The sequence below is a fragment of the Triticum urartu genome, chromosome 1A (assembly GCF_056163025.1).
Source record: "Triticum urartu cultivar PI428250 chromosome 1A, HENAU_Tu73, whole genome shotgun sequence".
Classification (NCBI taxonomy): Eukaryota; Viridiplantae; Streptophyta; class Magnoliopsida; order Poales; family Poaceae; genus Triticum; species Triticum urartu.
Window position 1 is genome coordinate 515,270,796 of NC_141873.1, and position 12,660 is coordinate 515,283,455.

Sequence of the window (12,660 nt, forward strand, 5' to 3'; positions counted from 1 at the left end):
CTAGGCTAATCTAGAGTTTGATTAGCTTAGGATTTCAGATTCTGAATCAAATCGCGGTGCCGGTAGGGCCTGGCACCGACGAAAGCCACAGCGAACTCCTCTCCGATGAAAACCTCCAAAGCCGAATTATTAAAGTGAAAAAGAGCTGCATCGCACGGCCACGATTTCGGGAAGGTGCGGGGGCTCCACCGCATTTTGTCTTCCCCCGAGGCCGAGAGAGAGAGCAGAAAGAGCAACATCGAGGATTCAAGGCAGTGCAAGCCGTCCACCTCCACGCCCCCCTCTCTCTCTGGCTCTCCTCGTGGCCTCCCTCCCACGCCCCGCATTCCCCCCTCCCCCTCCCCCAGATCCGCTGCGGCCGATGGCCGCGGACGCCGCCGCCGCCGCGGGGCCCCGCCGGTGGCGCCGCGAGGAGGAGGAGCAGCAGCCGCACCGCCTCTCGGCCGCCGCGGCGGCCGACGACCGCTTCGACGGCCTCCCCGACCCGCTGCTCCTCCTCATCTTCAACCGCATCGGCGACGTCAAGGCGCTCGGCCGCTGCGCGCTCGTCTCCCGCCGCTTCCACGCCCTCGTGCCCCTCGTCGACTCCGTGCTCGTCCGCGTCGACTGCGTCATCCCCGACGACCCCGCCTCCTCCTCCCCGTCCTCCTCCGCGCCCTCCTCCCCCACCGCCTCCGCCTCCGCCCGCGCGCGCGGCGTCTTCTCCCAGATCGCGCGCATGCTCATCGGCGGCATCGTCAAGCCCATCCAGGCGCTCGGCCAGATCCTCTCCCACGCCGGCCCCGCCGCCGACTTCCCCGCCTCCGCCTCCCTCTCCTCCTTCCGCCGCTCCGCCGCCTCCTCGCTCTCCTCCTCCTCGGCGTCGGCGCCCCCCGGCGACGTCTCGCACCACTCGCCCTCCGAGGTGCTCCGCTCCTTCAGGGAGCTCCGCAGCCTGCGCATCGAGCTTCCCGCCGGCGAGCTCGGCATGGACGACGGCGTGCTGCTCAAGTGGAAGGCCGACTTCGGCTCCACGCTCGGCAGCTGCGTCATCCTCGGCGCCGCCTCCGCCTCCGCCTCGCCGTCCTCTGCCGCCAAGGACGGCGCCACGGCCGCGCCTCCTCCTCCAACTGCTGATTGCGCCGAGTCTGACGATTCAGGGAGCATACCGGAGTCCTTCTACACCAACGGGGGGCTTAAGCTGCGGGTGCTGTGGACCATCAGCTCGTTGATTGCCGCGTCGGCCCGGCATTACCTGCTGCAGCCCATCATTTCCGACCACGCGTTGCTGGAGAGCCTGGATCTGACGGACGCCGATGGGCAGGGCGTGCTCACCATGGACAAGTGGCAACTGCAGGAGCTACGGGTCAGGCCAGTATCAGCGTCTGGTGACTCACACCGCACGCTCATGCCGGCCCTTAGCATGCGCTTGTGGTATGCGCCACACATTGAGCTGCCTGGGGGCACGGTCTTGAATGGAGCAACACTGGTGGCCATCAAGCCGAGCGAAGAGGCAATGATGGACGCAGTTGGGAATGCAACTGCTGGCTCGGCAGGTGGATCCTGGGTTTCAGATGCCTTTGAGGAGCCATATCGGACGGCCGTCGGTGTGCTCCTCAAGCGGAGGATGTATAGCCTTGAGATGAACTCATTCTAAGCTATGGAGGGAGTGCCATTCCAGAAGTTTCATCTGTGAGAGGTAAATTTCACATTGCATTCGGTCCAATATTTGTCTGATTATTTAGCTTTGCCTCCAAGGACTGACTCAACCTTATTTTGCACAATTGTGACACTATCATCACCAGCTCACCACCATTGTGATGCATTGTAGATTTGTAGCCAACATAGTTTACCAACATAGTTAGAAATTTTAAGATTTGAGTGTTAGTCAGAATGTTGGATTTAGGTTTACCTCGTGTTAATATTTTGTTTATTTTGTCGTAAGAAGCAAATTATTATAAACCAATCATCGAATTAGTGTGTACTTGTATGGAGTTATTGTGAAGCACTTGTTTCGGCTAGTATATATACTAGTTCTCCCTTTAAATATTCAGTTTTGGCTCCAAACTCAATTTACATGAGTACATTGCTAGACTGAGTGTACAATCATACAATGGAACTCAATTTAAAATCATACTTCTCATGAACATTATGAACTCTGGCAATACGTTATTGCACAAATCCTGAAAGAGTATCGGAGTTTGAACAGGCTCCTAGATTGATGATTCAGCAGTGATGTGTTTGGTGTTCGTTACTTAAGTTTTTTTTGGTGATGGTGATAAGCCAGTAACCTTCATATAAACTTAAATGAAATAATTCAATTCGTATGATCAACAATTGGTTTGCCAAATCATTATTCCCGGTCACTTTCTTTCTTTTTGCGACGTTGGAAAATTATGTTAGCACTGATCATCATTCATCAGTGATACATGACATAGATAATCCTGTTTGATTTGCCTGTGGCGCTTAATTTATGAGGTGTCAATTCTTCTTCTGAGTTCCGACTCTCGAAAATTTAACTGACTGACCAAGTTGAAACCCACACATAAGAATGTCCATCTTTCCAGCAAGAAGCAAACAGGTTTAGCTGGCTAGCTTTCTTTGCTATGCCAAATATCTTGCATTTTCTTATGTACAAACACCAATATCTACCCGCAAAATGTCGTTTTCAGCTGTTTTACCTTTTTGATAAGAGCTGTACTCTGCACTTCATTAAGAACCATCTTTCCCAGTATTACTTTGGACTTGCACAATTAAGGAACAGGAAATAAAGAGAGGGGGTGGTGGAGATTTGGGGAATGCTGGGGGCTAAGGGCTAGTGGAAGGCAAGTGTGGTTTGAGAAAAGGAAAATGCTGAGCCCCAACCTGCACTTTCGGGATGTATTATTTCTACCCATTATGATAAAAGTTGTACTGCATGCTCTTTAAGGATCATCTGTTCCATTACTACTTTTGAATTGTGCAGTTAAGGTAGGAAAAAAAGGAGAAATGTTAAGTCTTGATGCTAGGCTAGTCAAAGGAAAGTGTGCTTTCTGGGACAAAAGCCGATCTTCTTAATTGCGTTGGTTACCAGCTTACCATCATGTGTATCTGCCGATATGGCCCAACATGCTGTGTACTTTAGTCCTAGAATTAGGTACTTGCTATGCATAGCCCAAGCACATATGATGAATCTTCCGCATTCATACATCTAAATTGGTTAGTCCGCTTCAAGGATTTTCGCTCAGGAGAAGATGAGGGTGGATGGGCCACTTAAAATGTAGGATCCACTTAGTTATAAGTAGGCTGTAGATTTCAGGCCCTACTACAATAGTTTCTGGTCAATTTATAATGCCATAAAACTCAAATCTGTTTAATGTAATGTACAGTTGTACACTAATTAACTACTGTGCAGAATGCTATATGGAAAGCTGTAATAACTTTGTAACTGTGAAGTCCCTTCACTCTTCATAGCGTTTTGCTGAACTATTTCACGTTCCTGTCTCTGTTTTCAGGTTTATTCTGTTCTCTCACGAGATGCAACTCGAAGCACAATGTAACTTAAGCAATGGAGTCGAAGTTCTCTGGCTGCCTATTTTACTCCAGCCTGCACCTACCTGAGAGACTCGGACAAGTAGTTACTAATGTATGAATGTGGAGAAAAGCTGTGTGCATTCTTCAGGCCCGTTCGGAACCTCTCAACTCATCAATGTTGGAGCTGCTAGACAAGTCATCGTTGAGCCTGCTGGCAGCCATCCCTCCAGGGAAGCCCTTGCCTACGTCGGATGTGGCGGTATTACGGGTAGATCTTCGTTGTATGTATGGATCCTTGTGAAGCTGGTGCTAACACCATGTCGATTTTTCGCTTCGGATTGTAGCTCTTTTTGGAAAGGAAGTTTGCAGCGTTCTGTAGCACGAGATGTACATGAGTATCGGCAGGTTCGTTTCTAGTCTGAACGTGCAGACCTTTCGTGAATGTTCGAAACAAGGGCTAATGTAGTGGTACAATGATGTGTGTTGAGTGCTGAAGCATTTCTATGTCGACGCTGCTGCTGAGAGCATGTCTTATTCGCAGTCGGGGCAAAATGTTATTCCGGCCTCGACTTTCTTCTGCTGCTGCTTTTTTATGTGTTTTTGTTTGTTTGCAGGATTTTTTTTAACGAAACAGAGGCCTGCACCTCTGATTTCTATTATTAAAGAAGCCATCTGATGGAAAATTCGCATCTGGTCCTGAGCACAGCTGATCCTGAAATCACGTTCGATGGCTCTTCTGGGGATGCATGCGTTTTCTGTATTCCACACTGTATGCGACAAACGTATTGCCATAGTATTCCAGGGCAGGGCCCACGCATTAATTTGCTGCTCAGCCACTCCGTCAGACCAGTACAGGATACTTCCAGGGCAGGGCCCATGCATTAATTTGCTGCTCAGCCACTCCGTCAGACCAGTACAGGATACTCGTGGATGGATCAGGTTTCTTCCTGCGTCTCCCTGTTCCGGTGCGACACTGTGTGTTGACGGACGCAGCAAACGGCAACCTACCAGCCGGTGGGGTGGATAAGTAATCGTAGGTCCCAGTCCCCACCCCTCCACACTCGAAAAATCCATCCCTGCCGCCGCCGCTACTTGCCGGTTGTTCTTCATCGTGCGCACAGGCCACATACACCCACGTAGGCCAATTTGACAGGGAACAAGTGCAGCCAAATTAGTGAATCAACCAAACTAGTGCAGCTCGCATAACGCACACAACACTAGAATTAGCGCGGCCGACGATGCTTGTCTAACAGAAAGACACAAACTACAGCAGTGTGTATTAGCCGATGATTACTAGAAGTGTACAAAAAGACACAGGATTCAGTAAACTCAATGTTTTGCTTGGTTTCTTGCTCATTCAAAAAGTGTACAGAAAGAAACAAGACATAAGATTCAGTGTACAGCCAGAGAACCCTCAAAATTATTCTGAAACATGATGCCCATTCAGTAAACTCAACATTGTAAACATGATGCCCAATCAGTAAACTCAACAGGATTACAAACTACTGCTTAGTTTCTTGCTTCCTGCTGTTTTGCTTGGAAGACTTGGCCTGGCACAAAATGGAAATAGGTTGATTGTCAGTGAGATGAACAAGAGAACTGATGCATTGGCAGATGGTTATTGGCATGATCGAAAATATTGTAGACAGATGGTCATGCTCACATATTTGAATCCAGATGGTAAATAATTATTTGTGCAAACCAAATTTAATTCGAGCATGAGGTTTGGAGATTGTTTCTCTTCTAGGATGTGAATTCACAGATAATTCTGTACATGGAAATCACCATATGAATGCTCAACTATACTATGTCTTCACAAAAGGCAGTTTAATTAGCAGAGGAGTTTTGAATAAAGTGTACTAGGATCTTATATTTTAACTCGTGTATATCTTTTTTTTAGATCGGTTGTTGTATAATTTGAAAGGTTTGCACTTGTTCTTGAAGAGAAAAGGATGTGTGGCTTAATATGGCTACTACCTGAAAAAGACTTCCACAAGTATGACTAGGATTGATATGGACAGTTAAACTTCTCACATATTTACCTGTTAGGTGCGAAAAGCAATTAAGTTCAGAACACTGGCCTCCCCCTCAAGTGTCGGGCATTAGCAAGTACTGATTCCAATCTTACTATTTTCTAAGTTAGCTATCATATTGACAATTTCCCAGCAGCTTTAAGAAGTCATACAGAAAACTTGAGTAAGATACGAGATAGAAATCTACTGTATGTTGTGCAAGTTCCCGAGCAATTGCAATGAAATGATTAAGGAAAGAGCAAGCTGTCAAGTTGTCCATCCGCGAACAATTAGCAAAGTTTACTGTCTGAACAGCTGTATAGATCTACAATTGTTTTTTGAATGGAGTGGGATGATAGGAACTTTATGACAAGTACCTTGTATGCTTTTAGCACTAACTAGACCCTATCAAAAGAATCTGAGCAGTGCCCTGAAAAAAGGATTCAAAGGTTCAGTTCTCACTGGACTCAAAATACCAGCATCCTGGTTCTCACTGGATTCAATGGTTCAGTTCTCACAAATCACCAATACTGCCTTGTTGATTTTTCTAGGACTAGTGACTGCAGAATCGTTTGTTTCTAGAAAACAAACTAGCCAAGAATAATATCATTTGACCACTGAACCATCACATAAACAAGGTTGTTTTCTGAAAACAGACACTACATATGCAATTCACACTACAGAAGTTCAGAGTAATTCTTAAGCATGTAATGGTACTTGAAAAAAGATATGTATTTGCTAAAGCATGTACAACAGTACAAGTTACATTTTTGAGTGCCTTTTGAGATGCTAAAGCATGTGTAATTGAATTTTTTTGAGGTCATTAGCATTTGAACACTTCCATAATTCTGATGGGAATACCTTGGTGAGGATCTTGATGAGGCTTTTCTCTTGGAGTCCTTCGTTCTTGGAGGATCTTGATGGGGGCCTTTCGGATGTGGACGGCGACCGAACAACAGCTCCAGTGTTCGAGGGAGGCAGGGCAGGAAGAACATCTTCAGTTCGTGAGGTATCTCGCTTGATCCTGCTTTCCTCATCACCTTGTACTCGGTAGGTAAATTCTGGATCGTTCCGTTGTATCCCTTTGAACACAGCTAGTGTCTTATTTCCATCATCGTTAGTCTGGTCTTGACTTATCCGGCCACACAGATTGCGCAACGTCCGTTTTGTTGAAGGCACATTCTGGGTTGAACCAAAGAAGCCGCCAACCATGTTGTGCCTTGTTCAAGTTCACATTGTACACATTTATGTGCTTGTGGATGGCCAATGAACTTTCTCACCGCAAGTAAGAGACAGTGAATGGTTGTGGCTTGACCAGTGTTCAGCAATGAGCCATCATTGTCTGCACCTGTAAGTAATCTCATCATTGCAGGGCACTCGCACCGGTAAGATCGGTTATTTTGCTGCTCAGGCTTCCCCTGCAAAAAAAATGGTTTCTCCGTGTCAAATTTTAAAAATGAATTCCCGTGCAATCAATATGTTAAAAAACTGCCAAATCTTTTCTTTTCGGCTCTTAACTCTTAAGTGCTAACTGAGCATCCATAAACAATCTCCTGCATACACTTTGTCCGCTCGATGTTCAGCCATCCCTTGCCATATCGTATATCAAATCCAAGCTCCCAAGAATACCGGTTATAGAAATCGTATGCTTCCCCGAGTGAGTCAAAACTCATCCCAATCTCTGGCTTCACTACATTGTCTGAGAGTTTATCAGCGTACCTCCTGATTGTTTCTTCTAATGGAGTGACTATACCTGGATAGGGTGCCCTGTCCGGAGGGTCACGTCCTACTCTCAAGTCTTAACCTGAAATTGAATTCATAGTTTTGAGATGATGCAATCCTTTCACATATAACAGTGGGGCGTGATTTTTGTGCATCAGCACATTTGGACGTAATGATCTGTCCACAAACCGCTATGTATGCTAATTACGCGCATGGATGAGGATGACGACCAAAATCAGGGGGTCAGCTAGTTGACAGTAGTAGTAATGTCCCTGGACATCTATCAACATAGGCACTAAAAATAAAAATAAAACATGAATCCAGAGAGAAAGAACATTGAATTTTATGTATACCATCTGGTTCACCCAGGTGCCTCTGGGTTCACCTTCCCGGTCGACTCACGGGCTAGGTTTGCTATTGCTTCCTCCTGCCAGCGGGATCGTTCTGCTCAGCAACGCCGCCAAGTTGTCCAACCACACCCGCGCACGACGAGTCAGCGTTTGCCGGTGCGGGCGGCTCAACGGACGTCAACACCAATGGATCTGGCTGCTCAACATCCGCAGTGACCTCTCTGAGCAGGAGCCTATGGCATGTTCAACAAACCGAAGACCAGTCATTGACTATTTCTGCTCACGCGTCTTCGGATCGAATCAAACAGAATAATACGGTGGAGAAATTACCTGTCAATCAGATCCAGCAGATATCCGAGCCCATTGTGGCGTAGGTCCGCAAACTCCGCCATATTGCTCGCCGCCACCATTGATTTGCCCTCCGCCGTCGAGCTAGGGGGAAGGGCTCAACTGAGTAGATGGGAACCGAGGTGTGTTTTTTTTCTTAAAGCTGACCGAGATATTTTTGCTGCCCCACGCTTCATCCGCCGTCAGCGTTTACTGAACCTTGACGGCGATGTTTTTGCAGCAAACGGCGCGCATACGTTTCTGATCCCCGCACATCTTTTCGTTACGGAGGCGAGCCACGGCGTCAAGGTAACCTAAATTTCAATAAACGAGCCCGCAGGCTACCGTACATCACTGTTCCTCATAGTATAGCGTCAGATGGCTGCATTTTCTTACACCCGTATATCCTAAAGATGGACCCATTAGTCTAGATCTCTAGAGATGGACCTAGGGCCAGGATAACATGTCCAGATGCCACCCCTACCAGTAACGCCACTCTTCCATCTGATTACATAGACCTACTCAAAGAACTACCAGAATATCATCATCAAAAGCCTGAAAGCAAACCCGCTAAACAGGCAGCAAACACCAGACTCCATACTCACATTGCATGGCAATGAAACATCACCATACTTGTATTACATGCCCATGAAACATCACCAGACCATGCGACACTGGAGTAGCTATGAGGCAGCAAAAGAGAACTCATGCATCCAAGAGCAAGATCACCATAGAAGCTGCAAAGGAGGTTGAAGTTGAAGAAGCTTCAGCCATGGAGCTGAAAAACTCCAGGATGCCACCCTTGAGATGCTCGGCAAACTTCACTTACATGCTCTATGATTTTTGCTCCCAGCATCAACACCTTTTGACTTTCCTCCTTTATCTGCCACAAGGCCCAACATTATCCAATGACTAGTCATTTTTATCAATATAACAGAATCATTACTGACCATCCTTTCAAATACTATGTCATTTCTACATCTCAAAATTATCCAAAATATAGCAGCAACACGGAGGGGAACTTTTGGTCTATGGGGACATATGCACCCTATATGGGAAAAAAATTAGTAATTCAACAAAAAGTCAAAAATTCCTGAAAATATTTTTAAAATAAACTTGACCTTCTATTGTACTCGTGAGCTGCTAGACAAGTCATCGTTGAGCCTGCTGGCAGCCGTCCCTCCAGGGAAGCCCTTGCCTACGTCGGATGTGGCGGATCTTCGTTGTATGTATTTATCCTCGTGAAGCTGGTGCTAACACCATGTCGATTTTTCAATTAGGATTGTAGATCTTTTTGGAAAGGAAGTTTGCAGCATTCTGTAGCACGAGATGTACATGAGTATCAGCAGGTTCGTTTCTAGTCTGAACGTGCGGACCTTTTGTAAATGTTCACTTCAAAACAAGGGCTAATGTAGTGGTACAATGCTGTGTGTTGAGTGCTGAAGCATTTCTATGTCGACGCTGCTGCTGAGAGCATGTCTTATTCGCAGTCGGGGCAAAATGTTATTCCGGCCTCGACTTTCTTCTTCTGTTGTTTTTGTATGTGTTTTTGTTTGTTTGCAGGATTTTTTTTTAACGAACAGAGGCCTCCACCTCTGATTTCTATTATTAAAGAAGCCATCTGATTCATTACATAGACCTACTCAAAGAACTACCAGCATATCATCACCAAAAGCCTGAAAGCAAACCCGCTAAACAGGCATCAAACACCAGACTCAATACTTACATTGCACGGCAATGAAACATCACCATACTTGTATTACATGCCCTTGAAACATCACCAGACCATGCGACACTGAAGTAGCTATATGAGGCAGCAAAAGAGAACGCATGCATCCAAGAGCAAGATCACCATAGAAGCTGCAAAGGATGTCGAAGTTGAAGAAGCTTCAGCCATGGAGCTGAAAAACTCCAGGATGCCACCCTTGAGATGCTCGGCAAACTTCACTTACATGCTCTATGATTTTTGCTCCCAGCATCAACACCTTTTGACTTCCCTCCTTTATCTGCCACAAGGCCCAACATTATCCAATGACTAGTCATTCTTATCAGTATAACAGAATCATTACTGACCATCCTTTCAAATACTATGTCATTTCTACATCTCAAAATTATCCAAAATATAGCAGCAACACGGAGGGGAACTTTTGGTCTATGGGGACATATGCACCCTATATGGGATTTTTTTTAGTAATTCAACATAAAGTTAAAAATTTCTGAAAATATTTTTGAAATAAACTTGACCTTCTATTGTACTCGTGAGCTGCTAGACAAGTCATCGTTGAGTCTGTTGGCAGCCGTCCCTCCAGGGAAGCCCTTGCCTACGTCGGATGTGGCGGTATTACGGGTAGATCTTCGTTGTATGTATTTATCCTCGTGAAGCTGGTGCTAACACCATGTCGATTTTTCGCTTAGGATTGTAGCTCTTTTTGGAAAGGAAGTTTGCAGCGTTCTGTAGCACAAGATGTACATGAGTATCGGCAGGTTCATTTCTAGTCTGAACGTGCAGACCTTTCGTAAATGTTCACTTCGAAACAAGGGCTAATGTAGTGGTACAATGATGTGTGTTGAGTGCTGAAGCATTTCTATGTCGACGATGCTGCTGAGAGTATGTCTTATTCGCAGTCGGGGCAAAATGTTATTCCGGCCTCGACTTTCTTCTGCTGCTGCTTTTTTATGTGTTTTTGTTTGTTTGCAGGATTTTTTTTAACGAAACAGAGGCCTCCACCTCTGATTTCTATTATTAAAAAAGCCATCTGATTCATTACATAGACCTAGTCAAAGAACTACCAGCATATCATCATCAAAAGCCTGAAAGCAAACCCGCTAAACAGGCATCAAACACCAGACTCCATACTTACATTGCATGGCAATGAAACATCACCATACTTGTATTACATGCCCATGAAACATCACCAGACCATGCGACACTGGAGTAGCTATGAGGCAGCAAAAGAGAACTCATGCATCCAAGAGCAAGATCACCATAGAAGATGCAAAGGATGTCGAAGTTGAAGAAGCTTCAGCCATGGAGCTGAAAAACTCCAGGATGCCACCCTTGAGATGCTCGGCAAACTTCACTTACATGCTCTATGATTTTTGCTCCCAGCATCAACACCTTTTGACTTTCCTCCTTTATCTGCCACAAGGCCCAACATTATCTAATGACTAGTCATTTTTATCAGTATAACAGAATCATTACTGGCCATCCTTTCAAATACTATGTCATTTCTACATCTCAAAATTATCCAAAATATAGCAACAACACGGAGGGGAACTTTTGGTCTATGGGGACATATGCACCCTATATGGGATTATTTTAGTAATTCAACAAAAAGTCAAAAATTCCTGAAAATATTTTTAAAATAAACTTGACCTTCTATTGTACTCGAGAAATAAAATCCACAAAAAAATATATCCTTTTGACTTCTTTTCAAAAAAGACAATTTTTTGGCTAAAATAGTGTGAATAGTGACCTATAATAGCAAATAATTTTTGTCTTTTTTGCTGTGAGGTCAACTTTTGTTTTTTTCGTCGACATTTATATATCAGTGCAAAAGTAAGTCAAGTGTTTTGTCAAAATAGTTCTTACCTATTTTGACTTTTTGTTAAAATATTAAAAAAAATCCCCATATAGGGTGCATATACAACCAGGAACCAAAGTGTATTTCCCGCAGCAACACCAACTACTAAAACATACACTCAAACTATCAGGTATAGATCTTAAATTGAAAGCACACTTAAAAAGGCTCCATACCAGTCTAGTAACAAAACATCTGAAGAAGAGATGCTCAATGCTATCATCATGACCATAGCAAATCATCTCTAGTTAGGACATTATTCATGACCATCAATCAAAGAATGACTCTGATTTTTGGTGGAATTTTGGTCTTCCATAAAAACTTTTGTGGGAATTCATGTCTGCTACAACTAAATGTCTGTATAGAGAGATCTTTTTTGAGCTTTGACAATGAATAAACCATCGTGTCAGGAGAGTAGGTGCTTGTATCGTCGTCTTGAGTGTATGTTTACTCCAAAGTGTGAGTGAGCTTGCTTACCTATGCTTTTAGCTACCAAATAGTATGTGATGTATTTTCACGGTCATCAGATCTTCCTGTTATCTCCTATTCCCATGGTTTCCTGTTCCTATTGTTCATCCGCTCCTTGTCTTTGTTGGCACACTAAGATCCAGTGCTACAAATATGCTACATATAAAAGTGAAGCGGGGCAGTGGAATTTCCTAGTCCGGCGAAGATGGTGGTATTTATAAAGGGCAAATTTGTTATTCAGACAAGTGAAAGTTTGGTGGAGCATTGATTATCGTCAGAGATGAAGGCCCCTGAGTCATGCTGGCGTCTTCCAATTAATTCTCAAACAAGTTTGGCCTTCAATACCAAACAATACATATTTTCCGCGCCATCCTTTGAATCGTAAGAAGTAGATTTTTGAATTATTTGAAGGCATTTTTGCACATGTGGAAACCAATCTGTATGGATAAAATATGAAATTCAAAATACATCAGAAATTTTAGAAAAGAAATCAGAAAGTATGCATCTAAAAGGGGAACCTAATTTTCATGTTTAATGGCAAGAGGAGCTAAAAGGCGCTTTTACATTCGGTCTTTTTACTGGAAAGAGGTGTGTGCAGTGTAGTTGATTATGACAAATACATCAATCGAGGTTATTTACGCAATTCACTTTTCATAGAGAAACAGGCCCAACGGATAAGCTGGGAATCGAAATATCATCAACGTATAG

At 44.6% G+C, this 12,660-nt stretch overlaps 1 protein-coding gene across 1 annotated transcript; it reads left to right on the forward strand.

Moving 5' to 3' along the window:
- The first annotated feature begins 287 nt into the window (after positions 1-287).
- On the forward strand, positions 288-4,002 carry LOC147992112 (F-box protein At4g18380-like). Its single transcript, XM_087527931.1, has 2 exons — positions 288-1,678; positions 3,474-4,002. The coding sequence occupies exon 1, from the start codon at positions 362-364 to the stop codon at positions 1,634-1,636; it is 1,275 nt and encodes a 424-aa protein (XP_087384057.1). The 5' UTR covers positions 288-361; the 3' UTR covers positions 1,637-1,678; positions 3,474-4,002.
- The last annotated feature ends 8,658 nt before the right edge of the window (positions 4,003-12,660 follow it).